This window comes from Trachurus japonicus, chromosome 13, assembly GCF_045865225.1.
Source record: "Trachurus japonicus isolate A0001 chromosome 13, Traja_1.0".
Taxonomy (NCBI): Eukaryota; Metazoa; Chordata; class Actinopteri; order Carangiformes; family Carangidae; genus Trachurus; species Trachurus japonicus.
The window spans coordinates 27,795,803-27,816,607 of NC_140919.1; the positions used below are offsets into that span (position 1 = coordinate 27,795,803).

The window sequence follows — 20,805 nt, forward strand, 5'->3', positions numbered from 1 at the left end:
TCCGACAAGCTGGACGCACCCAGTCTGCCCGCTTCCGGTGAGACCTTTCAAAAATAATTCACCTGCGAGCTTTAACTTTAACTACAACTACCTCCACGAAACACCTACTGTCATTATCTGTGTTCTGTGTTTTTGTTGTTGTCGTTGTGAATCGTTATCATTTGTGTTTCTTATTTTTGATTGCTTTTTTCTTATTGTGGCTGAGTTTTCCTAATTTTTCAAACATATGTAGCCTACCTATTTCCATTTAACCATAGCTACATGGAAACTAACAAAAAATATAGGCTATATTTAAGCAAACTTTAAATAGGCTACAATTTCTTCAAGTCCTCCTTCATGGTAGTTGATATAGGCTATATGCATTAATTTATCATCTTTATTTATTTCATTCTGTTTAGGCTATTTCTTGTTTACAGCAAGAGCGTTGCTAGATACAAAGAATGCTGTCCAAAATTTTACTTGGAAATGTCCATTACCTTTTTTTTTCTTGTTTTCTATTCTTTGAAATTTTCTTTAGATTCTTCTACCTCAGATATGTGAAATTTACTTTGAAGGCATCATCACCCATTTCCGGGTATAAATCCGTGTAGCTTTTTCCCTCTCCAGTAGCTTTCATAGGTCCAGACAACTCATGAATATTCATGTCAATTTGAACGTGAGCTGCTGAAACTATAAAACATTATCGATATGAAATATTGATACGGTGAAAACATGAAGACATTTAAAGAGTCTCACACTCTTTGTTGATTAACTCCCCTTTGAGTGACTCCACTGCAGCCACTAGCCAAGGTTTGAATATAAGCTGCTACAAGAAAAAAGGTTTTCTTGGGGGGGGAAAAAGAAAGGTAAATTGATCATCATCATCAATTTCCGCTTGCCCCAGTGAGCCACTGATTTCCATTCATGTCTGTCCGATGTGAAAACTATTGGTTACAAGTTAGCGCTTGTGGTATTGAGAAGCTTTCAGGTGTTTTTTTAATAATACTGTGACAGTACAATGAAACAATTAGGAAGTGAAATGAAGCAATGGTATTTCAACAAGAAGAGGAAAGATTATATTTTTAAATGACCATTGCAGTTAAAGAGCGGTACAACCAGTTTCATGACCTCTAGGAGCATCACATGACCATGTTGTTTGGTCAGAGGAGCCTTGACTGGTCTGGACAGGGACAGAAATGTTTCTATGATTATTATATTATTTTAGGCTAGTTGCTCTTGTTCACTCCTAGAATGAGAATAAATGAGATTGTGTTCAGTGTTGCAGCCTCCCCTGATAAAGGAAAATCAATCTTTATTAGACAATTCGTTTACAGCTTGTAACCATCAAGGGGTCATGATCCAAACCATTTGAGAACCACTGATCCAAGGTGCTGATCCCATAAAAATTGAAAGCCTGAGCTGCAGTGTCATCCATCACCTCTGCCACACAGAGAGGCACAGGCTGGTTTGGAGGGTGACTGTCCTGTCTGCAGGAGCCACCTACAGAAGTAGGTCATCCTCAGGCTGTCCTGGTCAATTAGCATCACTGCAGCCCAGAGCAGCATATAGCAGGACCATGCTTCAGCTTTGATGCTGTCATGTGATGCCATATAGAGCAACTCCACTACTAACAGCTCTGTGATTGGCCACAACAGGCCTGAGTCATAATTACAGTCTGGTCTGGGCTCATTAGCAGGAAAAGACACTTATGAATAGACTGTTTTCATTTTCTTTTACAGAGGCACTGAATGTGCTGCTGATGTTTACACAGGGGGTGATGATATGCAGGCTGCAGTAAATTCTCATGGATAGTCCACAATAATACAATTGTCTGTTATTATAGTGAGAGTTGCTTCACCCAAATCACAAAAAACAGATTAACTAAAAATAAGAATCGGTCCTTGTCAAACACTTAGTCCCTGTGAAAACTACCTCTTTTCAATTCTGTTAGTTATCTAGCGTAACAGAGACACTGTCTCTTGAAATAGATGCTGCCAGTAAAATATTTAAATCTCACGTGACAAAGCTGTGAGCACCGCAAACTAAAGTTAGTCCTCTGGTGGCAGCAGCAGACACCTCAGAGACAGACATATGAAAAAAAAAAGCTAGAAAATTGCATAAATACACACGAGCGGAGAGATGTGAGAAACGATTAATTCGACAATACTGGAGTGAGGAATATTTAAATCAAAAATTTTAATGTCCATATGGGAACATGAACTTTGTTTCAAGGCACATGTAAGACTTATAGTTTGTTGTTTCTGGGAGTAACCTGAACCTTCATGAAATGGGTTTGATCTAAATTTATCTTATACTTCTGTGAAACCACCCACTGGCCGAGGCCACACAACCTGCAATGTTTTAAATGTATTGGCTTTTATTTTTAAATAAACATGTGGGGGCAGACAAAGAAAGAGCAGAAGAAAGACAAAAACAAACTTGTTTATTCATATATAAATGCAATGTCAGTGGTAAAAACAGACAGGAAGAGAGACAGCGTTTCAAGGCAGGGCTGATGTACAACTACCACACACTGCCTTAAAAATCAGTTTGAACTAACACAGCAGCAGTGCAACAGGATATTGAACACACACATACACACACACACACACACACACACACACACACACTCACGCACACAGGCTCTGGTATGCATATCTGACTGCTCTCTCTTTAAAGAATGATGCTGGAAGACGGATATTTACACATACCAGACTTTAGAAAAGAACAGAGGATCATTTCTCAAAATATCCCCTGTGGTGGTGGGGGTCACTCACTGCAGAGACAGACCCCGCAGAACAGTTACAGAGGGAACATATATAACTGATTCAGTGGAGGGTACATTTTTAATCATGACCTGGTTAGAAGGAAAGGCCACATGATAAGGAATGAATGCAAAGGGAAACTGGACATTTAGGACCAAACAAAGTCGTACAACATAAACAGAAGCATACATTTAAACTAAGTTATCTCTGAGGTCAGAGTTTGCCTGCACACTTCATACACAATGAGACAGTCTGCTAAAATCAGATTTATCTACAATGACTATAATACAATATGCCTACACTTTCTTTTTTATTTGTATACCATGTTGCCATTCTTGGTGTATTTTTAAGATATTATTTCACTAAAAAAACGCAGTAACAACCCCAAAGGAAAAGCCACAGTCGGATTAAAAAAATGTGAAGAAGACTCTTTTTATATCCAAACATTTTTTATTCAACCTGAGTTTTCATAAAACAAGGCCCAACATTTTGTCAGAGGTAAAGATAAGCAATGGGTTCAAAACAATTTAACACACATTTTTATGCAATCATGTCTATGACATCCTGGAGTAGAAATAACGCCCTGTTTGAATATCAGCATGTTGCTCAGAACTGTTCTTCACATCAGATTTAAGGCATGGCACTTATAAAGAAATACACGATAGAGTATGATTCTGAAAAGATCAATTGAATAGACAATGTTTGAAGCCATTATAGGACCGGTGATATGTGCAACCATTTTGCACAATTCTGCTACAATGTTAACGTTTCATTTACTGAGCTGACACTGGCTGATGTGTAACTAAGTTAGTGAATCATAAACCTCTCTTTTCATCACAGCAGTTCATCTTTGATGTTTGACCCCTGATGTTTCCATGATGGAAAAGAGTTCTTATTATTGTCTCACTACACAAGGCCACTGTGCAAGAGGGGGAATTACTGTAATGGAGCAAGAGTACAAAACCTGTCTTCTGTTTGCTACATGTGTCATGTGCACAAAATCCACACCACATATTGAGATGAAACAGGAAAACAGAGGAGCAGTAAAACACAAATGAAGCAAATCCTGCTGAATCCATCTGACTGGACCAGGTCAGTTGTACATGGTCATGTGAAGCCACTGGAATCAGTGAGAAAACATTAAGTTCATCTGCTTTAATGACAGCCCTTTATATCATTATTTTTGTTCAGCGTTAATAAAGAACAGGGCGAACTGGGATGTAGATAATAGAGACAATTATATATCTTTAAAAATAAAAACACATATACATACAATTATAGGTGTGTTATACAGTATCTGTGTTCATACCTGTCTGTAGTTGACTGTTGCAGTTCCCATGCCCACGGGGTCGTACAAATGAAATTTGTCTGCAAAACAGAACAAAGACAAAGTAGATATCAGACTCAGTCTATAGCTGTAGTACAAGGTGGCCGGACTTCACTGTGTCAGGATGTCCTGCATTAGTTTCTGTGGACTGAGTTGACTTTAAGAAGCTTCTGCAGCTGAAACCTTTCTGAACACTCATTGTGCTGACCTGTCCTGCACGGCAGCTACCACCCATCTGGCTGTGACACATGCCAAAACAAATTATGTAAATTTTTTTCAAGTCACTGTTGCCAGGTCAAACTATAAAGTTAGCTTTGGCCTCTGGTTTTAACTTAAGTATGTATGTATGTATGTATGCATGTATGTATGTATGTATGTATAAATGTCAAATGGTCAGTAACAGTCTTTGTCTAGTTGTACTAAAACATTCAATATCTAATGTATCCAGGAAGATTGTTTCATTCTCATAGAAGCACATGTTTAAATTGACAGAGTCATATCCCACTGATGACATTTTGCTTGTGTTTTTACAGTGAGACATACACTTGCATGTAAAAACTTGAAGTGTGTTGTGGGATTAGCTGCTTTCTGTGTTTGCTTCTCCATCTGCCTTTCACATCAGCATTTAGTTTTCATTTGAAATTTGTGCTCCCATTGTTTTTAAATCATAAGTTAGAAGTTAAAATATATCTCCTGACTGTTTTATTTTCATAATAGAAAATGTACAATTACTTTTGCTTTCTTTTATTTGATAAACATATCCTCAAACCCTGCAGGTACCAAAACGTCTTGTTTATTAATAGTTACTTTCTGATTTATTTGATATATAATTTATGTGATTGTTTTATTTCTAAAAAATAAACTTAAGAATTGACAGGTTGCACTACAAGAATCTGTTGCAAAGACCTTGCACAGACAGCTCTCCAAATATTGATGTCTTACGGTTGAACCGGTCTCCAGCATCAAACATGCTCTGTGCTGTTTTCTGTTCTGACTTACACATGAAAGCACCGTTCTCTCTCTCTCTCTCTGTCATTTCTCCCCTCTTATCTCTTCTTCTCACATCTCCTCCTGTCTTTTTCCCACGCCTTGCTGTGTTACCTCACACATCCTCCCCTCCCCTCTGTTTCTCCTCCTCTGTCCTTCACATCGTCTTCATATTGTCCCTGTGCCTGTTTGATGTATCTGCACCCCCCCACCCCCCTTCCCTTCCTCCCTCCCTCCCTCCCTCCCTTACTGATCATGCTCTCCAGTTTCATCAGCAGGTACAGGAAGCCGGGGTAGCTGATGGTCAGGTCAGGCTCTGTGTATCTCAGTCCAACCAGCTGCATCACCAAATCATCCACCTTGATGCCTGAAGTAGAGACAGACCAATCTTAATAAACTGCTATATTCAACATGTGCAGTAACAATGGCCAGGATATGAGACATTCAAGTTACACCCTCTAAAAAGGAGCCAGTTTAAACATTTACTTGGAGAAAAAAAAAAAGCAAAAGGAAAAACTGTAACTACTTTCAGCGTGAACACCATCAGAGAAGCAGGAGGAGTGTTAAAGAGAGGTGCTTTTGCCCCCCCTGTTGGTGGAAGCTGAGCATTAAAGTCAAAGATATGGGCTAAGAAGAGAAGTTTAAAGTGCAGATTTCTTGATGTCATTTAGCGCCCTCAGCCCTACCTGCTGCCTTCAGAGCAGGAGCCACCTCTTGATACTCGAGGCGTCGGCTTTTGTTCTTGTCAAACACCAGAAAGATATCCTTAGGACAGATTAAACACAGCATGAGAAACTGCACACACTCTGACATAACAGAGTGTCATGTCATAAGTGACATAAGTCAGTCAGACAGTCTTCAGAGTCATGTGGTGCATCTTTGGTCAGAACTGTGCTTGAAATTCAACTATGACAAGTTAAATGTTTCAGCTCCAGGGTTTTTTACTAATCATACACTGCTCTAGCCTGACAAGCCAGACTATATCATTAACATGTATACATCATGCTACCTACGGAGCAAATGTTTTTGCTGCCGCTAGGGTGCGTCTAGATTTCTAGGCTAACACTGCTCAATAACTGACTGATTTTTTTTCAACATCTAGTTTTTGTGCAAAATCTTTCTACAATATTTGACTTATTTTTGTAATGCAAATTGAAGAAATTTGAGTTTACTTGAGGGATTTTTTTGGTTTCTTTCCTGAGCAACATGAGAGTACAGTGTGGATGGTTTTATTCAAGACAATGACTTGTAGAATGGCAGTGTTGTTGCTGTGCAGTGCCCACTACGCAGCATCATAATGTTCACCATAAGAAAAAAGAAAACACAGGAAGGACACCATGAGATAAAAACTATCTAGCGATGTTACTGTTGTGGTTTGTTGGTAACCCTACCGTCCACCTCTTGATCTTGTCCCACAGACTCTGGAACTCAGGCCAGTTTAGCTGAGCGATGCCTTGGGTCTGAATAAAACGTAAGGTCAAGGAAATTACAGAGAGAAACCCCGGACAGCCCTCAGCAGTTGTTCTCCCCTTCACACCGTGCTTAGTGTTAATACGTGTTTTTAATCTCTAACACTGTGTGTGCTTTTTCAGGATACATCCATGAGGACCACCAGGCTCTTGCAGTGCTCCAGAGCCAGGTCCTTCTCACTGCCGGCCAACACTGAAGACGACAAGGAACATCATCAGTGAAGATTTGAACATAAATAACAACAGTTGTGAACATGTGTGTTGAATTTTGCACTTTGAGATGTCTCTAAAGTGTTTTTAAAGCCTGATGGTGAACAGCCGGGGTTTAAATACTGCTGGTAGTAAGTCAGGGGTAGGAGCAACTGCTCTGCCGAATAACTAGGTGCATGAAAACTTCTGCTGTAGATGTCTGACTGTGATATAACATGATTACAGAGGAATCCCGGCCAAACATGATACTAAAATCACAAGAGGAACCCTCAGTAGAAATATTAAAAGACTTGTGACTCCTCACTAAAGGAATTGAATTTCATTTAATGAAAAAAACACGACTGAACAAGTCCATGAGTTCACCCAAGGTACCAGCCCCAGACATGACTGACCTCCTCCCTGCATGGCCTCAGTCAGGAGTCCATGGAGGTGCAGTGGTTTGCAATACCCCTTCTGATGACACAGGAACAACACAAAACATAATGGTCAGTCTAAAACCATATTCAAAACACAGTATGGCACATTTTTGTCATTTAAACAAGTAAAGGCGCATATTATTTATTGGTTTAATCTGAGTAGCAGGCAGGGGTTGGTGTTTAGTTCAGAGAATATATTTCAAATGAATTCTTGGCTGTCTGGTCTCTGAGGGAATAAAGGTATTTTTCAATGTTTCAAATAACCATCCGGCAGCTAGAAGTAAGTTAAAGTTAAAAACTCTTTGGATTGGTTAATGAAACCGGCAGCTGTGTAGCGGTAAATCTCACCTTGTTGCAGTGCTTCTTGAACAATTCTCTGATAGATTTAAGTGGAGGAAGAGCGGCCTGGTGAGGTAATGATGGCTGCAGAAAGAAAAGAGTCAGAATTAAAAACAAGCCTTCATTACAATTCATTGGCTATGTATTGAGCTTTGCAGGGGATTTTTAGGAGCTGTTGTTTTGAGGCAATAAATCTAGGATTTAGACTAAATTAAAAATCAACACAGAGTGTCAGTGTGTCAAATATTGCTGAGGGTCGATACGGCTCTGTCAGTAGAGAAGATTTATAGCAACACTGTGCAGGCTGGCACTTATCCTGGCATGTTCTGCGTAGGAGGTGTGAACATGTTTAGACAGAGCACCAGTCTATCACAGGGATAACACAGACAAAGGTCCTGAGACATCAGTCTCAGATGATAGAATCACAAGCTCTAGGCCCAGGTTTGAATACATCCAAAATGCATCCAGGAAATTTGTTTATATCCTTTTATCTCTTTGTTATTTCAAATGGTCTAAACCTTATATCACTGTCGAGCTGTGTATAGGCACATAAGGACAGTGGATCTGTTTGCCTGATTGACTATAAACAACAACAAATACCTGTTGATTTGCATATGAAGCAGGGAAGCAAGTGGAAACACATTCTAAGGCCATGTGTGAACAGATGTACTTAGAGATGACTTGTGAATTTGTGATTGGACAACGGAGGAGGTATGTTAATGCAGAATGCTGTTCATGTGCTAATTTGCACCCCCATGCATAGGATACACCCATTTACAACTGTCCTCAGAGCCTGGATAGCTCAGTCGGTAGAGCATCAGACTTTTAATCTGAGGGTCCAGGGTTCAAGTCCCTGTTCAGGCGATAGATGTTTTAGGATGTTGAAATCAGTGGTCATTCTAAAGAACAAGCAGTAACATAATTGCTCACTGATCTGAAAAGGAGTTTCCGCTCTTCTCCCATTCAATTTCTATGTTTGTGGAATAGTCAAGTTACCACGGTGAACAGTGTCATCATAACCATTACTCTTTCTTTGATATAAACCTGCTGGTTAGCAGTTCTTAAACTGAGCTAGGCCTATTTTAAACTGTAACAATGTTGTTACTTACTTGAAATTACTAAAAGGAAACACATAGTAAAAAACATAGTAAAAACAACACAATCTTACAGCTAGTGACTGCACTAATATTAAAATGTGCCTTTTAAAAATCATTCTCCTAATATTTCAATGTTTCAATATTTCAGTTTCCAAAAAATAATCACTAGGTTAGTTGAAAAATGTGCTGTTCGATTAATCGACTGATTGAAACAATAGTATTAATCAAGAGAAAAAATATTGTTCAGGAAACCCCTACTACACAGTGAACAGTCTCCCATTGTCTAAGCTATGTTGCTGTTGAAGTGGAGTTCACATTACTTACCCCACAGAGCCTGGATAGCTCAGTCGGTAGAGCATCAGACTTTTAATCTGAGGGTCCAGGGTTCAAGTCCCTGTTCAGGCGGAAGTTTTAAGTTGCGCTGCTAGTCACTCCTCTGACTGTTAACTGTCACAATTTCACTGAGTGAAGAATGATGCAACTTGTTTCCTACCTCTGTTACAGAAGAGTCTTGTGGCGCTGGTTTGTGAGCTGGACTGAAAAAATAATTAATAACAATTAATAACACGTCACACAATCATCTCAAAGCAAACATGATTCTTATCTTTCTTCCTTCATTTCTCCTGCGTGTGAATACTATAATAATAATAATATGTGATACTTGTGTTTTACATTCTTTCCCCTAGCTCTGAAGGTACAAAATATACACAAAATCTAAACCCCACCACCCCCACATGACTCACGTGACTGTGTTGCCCTGTTCTGCCAGCACACGAAGGAGAAAAGATCCCTGCTGATTGCGCTCGCTGGTGGCAGGGATGATGATGTAGCGACCTGGTTTTAGTTCACCACGGAGAACAACCTCCCGACGTGAGGAATAATGAGGGCTGCAGCGGACAGGACGAGCTGCATGCAGATCCTCAGGTGACAGGTATGTCTTAGTAGGATGAGCCTGTGAAAAGAGAACAGGATCATTACACTTGAAATGAAGCCAATGAGTCCCATTACAGTACAGCAGTCTAGTTCTTAACACTGTCTACACAAACTTTACATTTTCTTCTCAACAGTTGCTGTTTACTTCAAGGAACTTAAAACTTCATCCGCCTGAACAGGGACTTGAACCCTGGACCCTCAGATTAAAAGTCTGATGCTCTACCGACTGAGCTATCCAGGCTCTGCCCCTGGATGTACTGTACCTATACAGAATCATACAGATGTAGGCCTATGATGCAATTCAGTCATAAAACCTCAACTGATATTTATTTCACAGCGAGGCTCCAGGAAGGTTCTTAGAAAACAGATCAGTATAAACACTGTGATTTGGAAAGCTTTGGATTGCTTCACTGCAGATTCATTTGTGACTGTATTTGTCAACATGTGTGAATAGTGAGGTCTAGTGTCTGTATGTATGCACAAGACCAAAGAGAGAGCTATAACTGTTTAAGGCTATAATCTATTTGCTAATTACTGCTGTGGCAACAGGCAAGACTACTTCCTGATCCTGCCTGTTGCAAGCAAGTTAAAAGATCTTCAGCTGAGCAGGGACGTGAACCCTGAACCCTCAGATCAAAAGGCTGACACACTCAGGTCTGACGCACTACCAACTGCACAACACAGGGTGGGAAATGCCAGAGAGTGACATCATCTCTTCATACTGAGTCAGAGTTACTAGGGTATAGTCTGTCCAACTGGTTACACAGAGGAAATGACTATTCTTTTGGTCAGTGAGTAAATGTAATACTAGCTCATGGTTAGGGTAAGTTTTGTTTGTCGATATGTGGTCAGAGTCCAAAAATGTGGAGCCAACTGCACAGGTGGGGATATCATATCACACATTATCACATATTTAAGCCTTTGTCCTTACAGTTTTGCATAGACTTGGGTTTAGATTGTCAGATTAGAGGTAGCTGTTTGGTTGTGATGGTTAAGGTTGGGGTAAGTGTCTGAATAAGTGACAATGATAGGTCCCCATAAATATACTAGAACAAGAATGTGTATGTGTGTGTGCGTTTAGAACGCCCTCATAAGCTTTGTTCTGATTGCAGTGGCCATGGGTTCAAATCCAACCTCTTGCACATGACATGCATGCATGATGTCATCCCCCCTCCCTCTCGTCCTGTCTTTCCTGTCTCTCTCCACTGTCCTACATTAACAAATACCCCCAAATATCTTAAAAAGACTGTTTGTGTGTTTGTACCATGTAAATATGCAGGGCTATGGCAAGGTCTATGCCTCGGCGTCTCTGGTGTTTCTGCATGAGAGCCAGAACGAAGGAGCAGGTGTCATCGGAGCCTGATCTGTCCACCACTGACAGTATGAAGGAGAACTGAGGGTTCTGCCAGAAAAAACCTGGACACACACACACACACACACACACACACACACACACACACACACACACACACACACACACACACACACACACACACTCTCTTAGTACAATGCTATTCTTTATACTTGATTTCATTAATTACAACTGATCAGCACAAATGTACTGGGCACTGATACACAAACAGATTCAGGAAACATCTTCATCAATTTCACAAAGACAACAGATAAAATACAGACAGATAACACTACACATTCAGTCCTACAACACAAGGTTTCCAGGAGACACTAGAAATGATGTCCCAAGTTGAGACTTGTTCAACTTTAGCAGTTAAAATCACTGAACAACAAAAGTATTGCTGTATTTGTATTTATTTCTGTTTGTATCATCATCTGCCTTACCCCCTTTATGTGAGCCTCCCGCTGTGACACCCGGCACCCAGTTCCCATGATGCATTGTGTAGCCCCATGGCTGCACACCGGGGCCTGGATCTCTGAGACTGTCAGTCAGGTAACACACCTCAATCAACTCAAATTGATGTCGGAAGTCTGACACTGACATCCTGAGGGACACAATAACAGACAGGTACGTTTTTGAGAGTGAGAGAGAGAGAGGAGTTGAACCATGGCTACTACACCTTCATGGTAGTCATGTGTTCATGGAGTCAGTGGTGAGCAGTTTTTTAAGCAGCAGTCTTTGCATAGTGTTGAATGACTGTCCATCAAGATAACAAACTGCCTGCTTCTTTCTTGACTGACTAAGAATTAGTAGAAGTACTACCTCAAATCAGCATGCCTCCATCAATCTGTCAAGTTGCAGGAAATATGGTCATAAACTCCCTTTCCTGAGTTAGAGCACTGAATCATAGCTACTTGCAGTCCTTTGAGCTCTCGGGGCCACTGTGTGTTACTAAGACATTGCATTTGCTAACATAGAAGGGTGTGTGGACATGAAGACCCAAAAAACATACAGTAAAGCCTCGAGGAAAAGCATGTGTACAAAAGAAAAAGAGACGTCAACGTATGTGAACTTGTTTGCCCTGTTGTTCCTGTTGTAGTGGAGACTCACGTCAGAGTTTTTCATTTTGTGTGCACAGTGGGTGGACGTATAGATTCAGAAGCAGCGGTGCTGCATGTCAAAGGCAAATGTTGCTGATGCCCAGTGACACCACAAACTCACCAGAACTCCCCGTCCTCCCGATTTACTCTCTCAAGTCGTCTCTGTTCATCAGTGCTCACTGTGGACCACTCCGGACTGCAGAGAGACATGACAGACAGGCATAAAGAGATAAGCAGATACATTTATATATTATACATATTCTCCACCACATTCTCAGGGAAACAACAGGTATTATGTTATACCATGACCTCAGATGCATCCTCTACATCAATACATAGTATAATTATGTTCATACAACAACAGTTGAAGCTGGGATATCATATCATCATTACTTTTGAATGAAACTATTATTCTCGCAGGTCATCAAACCAGCGTCAGTTAGAGAGGTCCCGAGGTCAAAATACAAACCTGGGGATGATCAGGCTTTGAACCCATGGTACTGTCATCTGAAGGTTGTTTTAAAAGTGTCACTGCAGCTTGGATTTGTTGTGCTGCTAACTCCTAACAAACACACACACACACACACACACACACACACTCTCTCTCTCTCTCTCTCTCTCTCTCTCTCTCTCCTGAGTTTAGTTTAAACACAGGTCTGTGCATGTGGATAATGCTGCAGCATCATAACTGACTTGTCTTACATCATCTGCTGAAAGTCTTTCTGAAATGAAATATATTTCCACATAGATTCTGGTAAATTCATGACAACATGATACATCTGAATTGCAACACGATAATTGGCGGCCACTTACAGTAATAGGTTATACTTATTTTATATTAAATTGATCATTTATGACTTTCATATCACTTGTGTTGTTTTCTCAACTGCTTTTATTATGAGGAAGTCAATGTATTTATTTGTGAGCATCAGATCCCTCAGTGGCATCACCACCTCATCACTTTATTAATAATAATAATAATAATAATAATAATAATAATAATAATAATAATAATAATAATGATAATCCCTAGCTTGATACCAACCCTTTCATGTCACTCCAGGGCCCCTCCCACTCAGTGTTGCCCCAGGGGTTGAGGATGCGAACCAGATCCACAGTGCCATGCGCTGTCCTTACCTGTCAGAGAGGGAGACGGACAGAGAGAAAGAATAAGTCACTCATCCAAACATAGCTCAATGCTACCAGGACAATTTTCATTATACAATGCAATTTTTGGATTTATGATGTGTAACTTTTCCACATTAAAATGTCTATAAATAACTTGACCTATCTTATATATTTTTTGAATTGTGTCTACACTACCCCTGATGTTTCCAGCAAATCTCTAAACCCAAAGAAATACATGATTTCAGTATGGTGGCGCTTCGTGTCATCTGGTTGCCTGTCAATGACTTCAGATCCCTGGTGCAAATGTGTTGTTGCCTGCTAGAAGCTCTAAATTTACTTTTATCTAGTTTTTAGCCTTTACTGTAAGCCCAGTCTTCAGTTTGTCATGTAAAGTTATTTGGGCATTTTTGCCTGTGACACAAGCCACAGGTTGGGCTGGAACCTTTGTGGTACCTTTGTGTGGTGCAATATTAGTGATATTTAAACTGTATTTCTACCGGTTTTAATATCATGATTTGCTTGTTATTGAGAAGACAACACCTCTGCCGATGATTCGGCTCCTGAACATCTGGTTCATAAAAGTACTAATCACTGTTTCTGTCTGATCTCCTGAACAACTAACTAAGAACACAGAATATGAACATTGTTAGTTGTTTAGGGAAAGTTACCTTCTCTATTGAGGTCAGAGAGTATGCATGTCTGAACATGATCCCGTACTCATTCCTTTGCTCCAGCTCACCCTGGAAGGAAAAAAAAATCCACCCACAGTCGGGACAGAGGAAGCAGACAGAATTACATGTCCTGTCACATACGGATAAACCTCAGTGCAAACATGCTGTGGTGTGTTTTCCAGCAGCATTTGAACTAGCCTAACAACTTCTTGTTTACTTTTCATGGTTTTTTGACTTTACCTGGCCGTTGGCGCAGTTGATGAGGGCTCCTTTAGACAGAAGATGTCTCAGGAGGCCTGGCAGGTCTCTCAGGCTGGCAATGTTCAAAACCTCAGTCACCCCGCCCGTCATATCGACCATGGCCTCATGAGGGAAGCCCATGTCCAGAGCTCTGTAGCCTCCTTTTATCCTGGACCGGGACACAGAGAAGACAAAGACATCAGGCAGTCTTCAAGTAAATAACAAAGGGCCGACGTTTTCTTGAACATACAAAGCAAATCAATTTGCCGAAAGACTGTGGTAAATAGATGTACAGTTAGTCAGATCTGAGAAGACACAAATGATTAAATCTGTTACAGAATTAAGAGATGAAAGGATGAGTCTGACCTCTGTGCTGTTTTTCAAGCAAGGCCGCTGTGACATCAGAAGATGATTATTGGTTATAGTCATTAAATAATTTCCTTTAGAGTTACAAAGAATTGAAGGAAGCAACAGTTAAACATTTAAGAAAAGCCCTACATATGGAAGTTTTGCAACTAAATATAAAGAATTTAAAAGAAGAAGGAAACGCAAAAGCAGACCGCGACTAAGAGTCTCTTCCCTACAGACAGTCATGTACAGTAAACTCTACCCAGACAGTTTAATAATCATATTACTATTTTTGGTCTTTACGATGAGGGCAATAAAAAGGTTTATTCTGAGGTTGGTGCTAAAAAAAATGTCTCCTTATCAGAATAAATGCTTAGCAATCTGCCAATTAGACTATAATAGTTGTATAGTGGATGTTTCGACTGCCAAAGGGGTTCCAAGGACTTGACAAGAATATCCTTTCCAATATGAAATTGCAACGAGACAGACTTAAAACCAGTGTTTTTTGTTTTTTTTAAAAGGGATGCCAGGGAGCTTCAGGAGAGGCACACTGTAAAAACAAATCAACCAGAAAAAAAACTGTAAACATCTGGTAAGCTAAACTCAGTTATATACAGTATGTGGTTGGAAATGGATAGATTTTAATACCTATTCATCCTACTTCCTAGTTCATCCCTGCATCAACCATCTATTCACATTAAAGAGGAATCGTGCACAATCGTGGAAAGGGCACAATTCAATTATGTCTCTGCGTCACAGCTGTCATTTTCCCATCCAGCAGCCACATTGTTTAAATAGCAAACAGACATGCACTTTTATTTTAAGGAACTTTAAGAAGAGACTACTATGTACAGCTGTCTTCATGTTCGTTGACAGGGGAACCACTTTCCCACAGTTTGAACAACTCTGTTCTAGATCATGTGAAAACACCAAGTGATAAGGACTTAAACGACTCACTTGGCGTAGGCCTTCTCCAGCAGGGAGCTCCAGAACTCATGTCTGTCTGGGGAGCTGAGGTAGATCAGTTGGTTGTTCAGAGTCGGCAACAGATCGTCTATCCTCACCTCCTCCCACTGACCGTACTGCCAAAACTACAGAGGCAGAGAAGGAGGGATGTCCATTCACACTCACACACCATCCTCCCAGTTGCTGAGATTGAGAATTATAACCGAGGGAACTGACATTTGGATGATTGTGTTGCACAGACATGTCAGACAAGTTACTTACCCTGAAGGTGAAGCTGCCATTGTAGTCATTCTGGAAGCTCTGATTGAGAGGCATGACCTTGTTAAGTAGAGATCGGTGCACAGCAAGGGATGCAATAGCAGAGAGTAACCAGCAGTCATCTGATGAGAGCAGATTCAGGTTTTCAGCAAGGTGGGTCTGGGTTTATACACGATACACAATGTATCCACATCAGCCTTTATTTTCCCATTATGAATGTGGTCAGAAAATATTACATGAGCAAAGTGGATTTAACAAGTGTTTGTCCTGCTCACATGTCACTGTTAGATCTTGATCTGCCACAGGATGTGCATAATGGAGGTGAGGCTTAAATGTCAATGTTTGTTCCTGTCAGTACACAGGGCAATCAAACACAGGGAGTTTTTATTCTCTGCTTTGTCAGTGGATGGTTGTATTTGTGGAGGAGCAACCTGGTCTTCAGGTTCTTCAGGACCCACGTCAAAGGGCTGCAGCCCACAAAGGTTCGTGAGCTTAGCTTTGGACACATCAAATGTTTCGATTCACTTACTCCTAGAAGAATTGATTAAAGTTTGGACCATGGCTGTACAAAGAGAGATGTTTACAATACAGCTGTTCACCTGTACTGTCTCTACCACATTTGCCATCTTACATCATCTACATCAGGCTTCATCTTTGGGCCTTAGAATGAGCCGGTCAGATAGTTAGGCGTTTTTGGAGCTGGGTAATGTTGCTCTGAAAAGTCAAACTCTCTTTAAGTGCTAAACTAGCAAATTCTGCTACTTGGTATTCATCCTAATATAACCCCGCTTTGTAATAAATCTAGTAGTGGTCTACTTACTGAGTCGTCCTTGGCGGATATCCAGACGTGAAGCTCCATTTATTATGAACTGAGGTGATGAACAGATTTCCTAAGAACAGCAGAGAGATTGATAATATAATTGAAAGGTAAACAAAGGAAGGAGAGAAATGAGATCGAGGGTGAAGATAAATAGTACAGGATTTGGCACACCTGAAGCCGCAATGCTGAATGGCGTGACAGCTAATTAAATCTTAGCTATGAGAACAACATGATATAAACTTGGCACAGTGTTTGTTCTTCTAAAGGAATACTCCATGACAGCGCTGTAATGTTTTCAAGAGTCATCCAGAAGCTGTAACGTAGACTGTGAGATTAAGGACAACTGTAGATAACAGGCGAGGATGATAACACTTCAAACTGGAAGCACCACCTAAAATGTTTATTGAGTCACACCCAGTGTGAGTTTGTTTACTTTGTCAAGGTAACAAAACAAGAAGAGTGATCAAATTACATTTCATCATACACAATATAAATAGGTTGTTAAGAGTCAGTGTGCATCAATGTGCATTTTTGTAACGTATGTGGGAAACAAACTGTAGTACCAGTTCACCAGGACTTATATGTATCCTGCAGATGAGCAGGACAGTTATGTGTCAAGCTACATCAACTGACCTACATTTTAAGCCCAGGTTCTTGCTACTCTGTTGCTCTCCGACATCCTGCTGTCAATAAGAAGAAAACACTACAAAGGTATTGGATGTCCAGGTTTATGGAAATAATTAAGAAAGCCAATATCATATCTGTCATATCTATTCTGTCACAGGAGGGAGCAAGTTGACTGCTGTATGTTCAAAATCATTGAGACAAAGCCCAAGCAATCAGGTAGTGTAAAGCACTCACTATTTTGCACAATTAAAAGCGCTGCACAAAGTCAAGAGAAGCAAAAAGAGAGTGTATGAGATGACGACATGAGCTGATGTCAAAGCAATCCTCTCTTCCATTTAATTATGGGCATTTTTTTTTTTTGCTTTTATTTGATAACAAATCCAGACAGGACACGTGGACGAGGGGTAAAAAGTAGAGGCTTCACGTACAGTGACTGGTCCTGCTGGCTCTGAACTGAGTCAGGGCCAGGGTCATGTTGCCCTGTAGGCTTTTGTGTTCTTTATAGCTGTGACCACTTTGAAACATGTACTGTCATGTACTGAACTGAACAGCGTACGTGAAGGTATTAACACCACCGGGGCATTTTAATAAAGTTTAAAACAGAGCAGCTGAACACCTACGTACTTGGCCATGGGAGAAAGCCCAACATTTCATCAGAGCCCTGCAGTCACTTGATAACGGCTTAGAAAACCCCATCCGTCACTGCAAACCCCTACAGAATGACCTGATTAAACTAAACTGGACATTTTCGGACACATGGACCTGCAGTGTATTTGGTGTGAGAAAGGCAAAGCTTATGACCACAAGAACATCATCTCCATAGCCAAGCATGGAGCTGGGTCACTGATGATATGGGTATGTTTGACAGCTACAGGAACAGACAGAACAGATCTTGACCCTGTGTCATCAGGATTCCCACAGTTACCAGGCCATTTAAAGAGTATAATACTTTCTTTTGCTGAGAAATTGAGGCTTGGTGATTATTAAGTTTTCCAGCAAAACAATGACTCCAGGCACATGTCCAAGTCAACCAAAGTCTGATCGAGAGATAGATCGTAGAAGGTCACGGTTCCCAGATTTAGAAGTTATGAAGGGCAGAGATGCTCAACAAAGTACTGGAGCTGTGGGCTGAATAATAGAGTTATGTTATATTTTTGATTTCAAGCCAAAGTTGACCTTATTATTTTCTCTAAACAACCAAAAATGTAACAACATACTTTTACTGTTTCATGTAACATTTTGTTATATATTCCCAACATTAACCTTGATTCACATCTCTGTAATGTATTTTGAGGTGAGTGAGTTGAATATCTCAGACTGCAAATGAAAACGTTCTTACAGTATTATTACTGTTTTACTGAAGAACATTCGATTCATTTTAATGAGCTTTTAGCCTAGCTGGCACTGCCAATGTGTAAGGATGCAGCAAGTTTTATACGGTAAGTGGATCATGCGTTTTATATGAACAACCATAATTTGCAATCTTTGAACTTGGAGGGCACAAAGGTCAAGAGTCAACATGCACCAGACTGAATGATTAAATATTCAAATTCATTGTTGCAAAAACATTTCCTGCAATATCCTGCTGACAAACAAACAAACTAAACTATTGAGGTGTTAGTTTTCTTCTTTTTACCTTTGGACGTTTCCACATGACCCCGGAGTTCATTTCTAGCTCTCCCAGGGGAAAGTGATAGTCCACGAAGAGCCCGTCCCGGCCGAGCGTGTGGACGTCCGCGCTCTCCGGAGGCAGGTCCTGGTTCACCAGGTCGGCCAGCCAGCGCCGGGACTGGGAGCCCATCAGCTCGTCGGAGCACACCGACTCCACATCGTCCTCCTCCGGCGGCGGGAGCGAGGACTCCGACGACACACTCAATGACTTCAACATGTCAAATCCAATATGTCCTCTGCCGACTCTGCAGCTCTGGCCTCGTCTGCGTGTCTGTCTGTCCTTTCACTTCAGTAGAGAATAAATGCAGAGGCCACGCCCTCTGGGAAAGGTACACAAAACAGATGCTCACCTGAGCAGAGGGGGAGGGAGGGTGATGGAGCTGCGGTATTCTCTGCTGCAGGGTTTCCCAGCCCGTCGACCAGGCGCGCCCAGTGTTTTCAAAACAGGCGCTTGTCTGTCTGCGCACATTTTGTGCAGATTTAGCAACAAGTGCAAAGAGTCGGGTTTACAAGCAAAGCTTAGAGCAGTGACAGTGACTGATCTAACCCTTTGAAAATGTTCATGTAGTACTGCTTTACATTTCATCAGGTATTCAAATAGAGTAGATAATTGAAGCTCAACGAACAGTTGCATTTGAAATCCATTAGGAGGTTCACCATGACACCATCCTACTAGTGTGATCAACACCAACAGTATCACAGCTTGATTCAAGTTTATATGTAATGGTTAACTACAGTGAGGGGAATTCTTTGATAAGAGAAAGTGTAGGCAGTTCTTGATAACATTAACATTTGCATCATCACAAGAAAACACTTCAACTTAAGATACTGCAGAGCACATGTTGCTCCAGACCCCTCTCTCTCTCTCTCTCTGCTTCTGGTCTTGTGTAAAAATATACACAAATATTGGAGTGATGACTTGTTTGAAATAGGATATAATTAATGAAACTGAATTATTCATCAGCACTGGATTTCAGATAAACCCCCCTCAGTTGTGGGATGGCATAGGACAATTATGGACTTTCTGACCTGTCTCCTGCACTACAAAACAAATGCCTCTGAAAGACTATACCATTCCTTGATGATATTAAAGCAGAAGTAAGTGGGGTCCGGTCGTTTTCGCTAATGCTGCGTTCCAGGCAGGCTTTTGAAACCGTAAATTACAGCTTCAAGTCACAACTTACGACTTTGTAGCGTTCCAGGCAACCCACTCGTGTTTTTCCGACCTGTTTTACCGGTGAAAGTCACTATAACGGCCACTCGTAACTTCCGACCGGTGAACTCGTACCAGATCGAACTGGTACGACTTCACGGTCGGAAAAATACGAGTTTCCTTGAACGCACCATAACAGTCCTCGTCCCTACGTCACCACATTCACTGCGTCCCTTGGCTGCACACAGCCCTGCATGCCGTTCTCTCTCCTCATTGGATAAAAACTGTAGGATACGATAAATGTTTTCTCCTCGGCTCAGAGCAGAGTGACTGACAGACCCGTGTTTCAGACCAAACACTCTATGTAAGTGATTGCTGTCGGAAGATATAACTATTTAAGACTTATATTAACACAAATATATCACTTACTTCTGCTTTAATGTTAACATTTCTGCTATGACAAGAGCATTTGCATGAAAAAAACTACATTCTTTTTCTTTATTTAGCTCCTGTTGTATTTCACCCTATACTGTGTAATGTACCTGTCACATTTACTTGGAACTAATCTTTTTTGTCATGTCTTGTTATGTTATTCCCAGCTTGTTTTTGTTTTGTCCTGTTGTCTTGAAAGAACGAAAGAAAGATTCAAGAAAGAAAGAAAGAAAACACTTCAGACCCCACACTCAAACCGAGACAGTAGATTGGGTGGTCTGTAGGTGTAGATGGAAAAGATGAAACATGAAGATGTATACATTGTGAAATGACAAGAACTCCCTCAGCTGCTCAGCGTTGCTCCAGCAGTCACCTGATCACTCACCCACTGCACCTGTAATCCTACTGAGCAGGTGAAAGATTGGAAACCACCTATGTCGTCATATCTGAAACCACTACACACCTAATACTCAAATACACAATGTACTAACAAATGCTGACACCCACGTAGACCA

The 20,805-nt window shown here is 40.8% G+C and overlaps 1 protein-coding gene and 3 non-coding genes across 4 annotated transcripts; 2 read left to right on the forward strand and 2 right to left on the reverse strand.

Annotated features, from left to right (window-relative positions):
- Nucleotides 1–3,180: 3,180 nt before the first annotated feature.
- Nucleotides 3,181–19,011, reverse strand: LOC146976147 (calpain-9). The gene is made up of 20 exons (XM_085795683.1): nucleotides 18,671–19,011; nucleotides 16,408–16,477; nucleotides 15,591–15,709; nucleotides 15,321–15,454; nucleotides 14,016–14,184; nucleotides 13,773–13,844; nucleotides 13,022–13,113; nucleotides 12,098–12,172; nucleotides 11,320–11,480; nucleotides 10,787–10,938; nucleotides 9,333–9,541; nucleotides 9,083–9,125; nucleotides 7,502–7,576; nucleotides 7,130–7,190; nucleotides 6,656–6,720; nucleotides 6,450–6,518; nucleotides 5,745–5,823; nucleotides 5,309–5,425; nucleotides 4,054–4,112; nucleotides 3,181–3,864 (listed from the first exon to the last, which is right to left on the reverse strand). The coding sequence occupies exons 1-20, from the start codon at nucleotides 18,920–18,922 to the stop codon at nucleotides 3,838–3,840; spliced, it is 2,100 nt and encodes a 699-aa protein (XP_085651809.1). The 5' UTR covers nucleotides 18,923–19,011; the 3' UTR covers nucleotides 3,181–3,837.
- trnak-uuu (transfer RNA lysine (anticodon UUU)) lies at nucleotides 8,284–8,356 on the forward strand. The gene has a single exon. It is a non-coding gene; the product is annotated as a tRNA-Lys (tRNA).
- Nucleotides 8,922–8,994, forward strand: trnak-uuu (transfer RNA lysine (anticodon UUU)). The gene has a single exon. It is a non-coding gene; the product is annotated as a tRNA-Lys (tRNA).
- Nucleotides 9,691–9,763, reverse strand: trnak-uuu (transfer RNA lysine (anticodon UUU)). The gene has a single exon. It is a non-coding gene; the product is annotated as a tRNA-Lys (tRNA).
- Nucleotides 19,012–20,805: the final 1,794 nt, after the last annotated feature.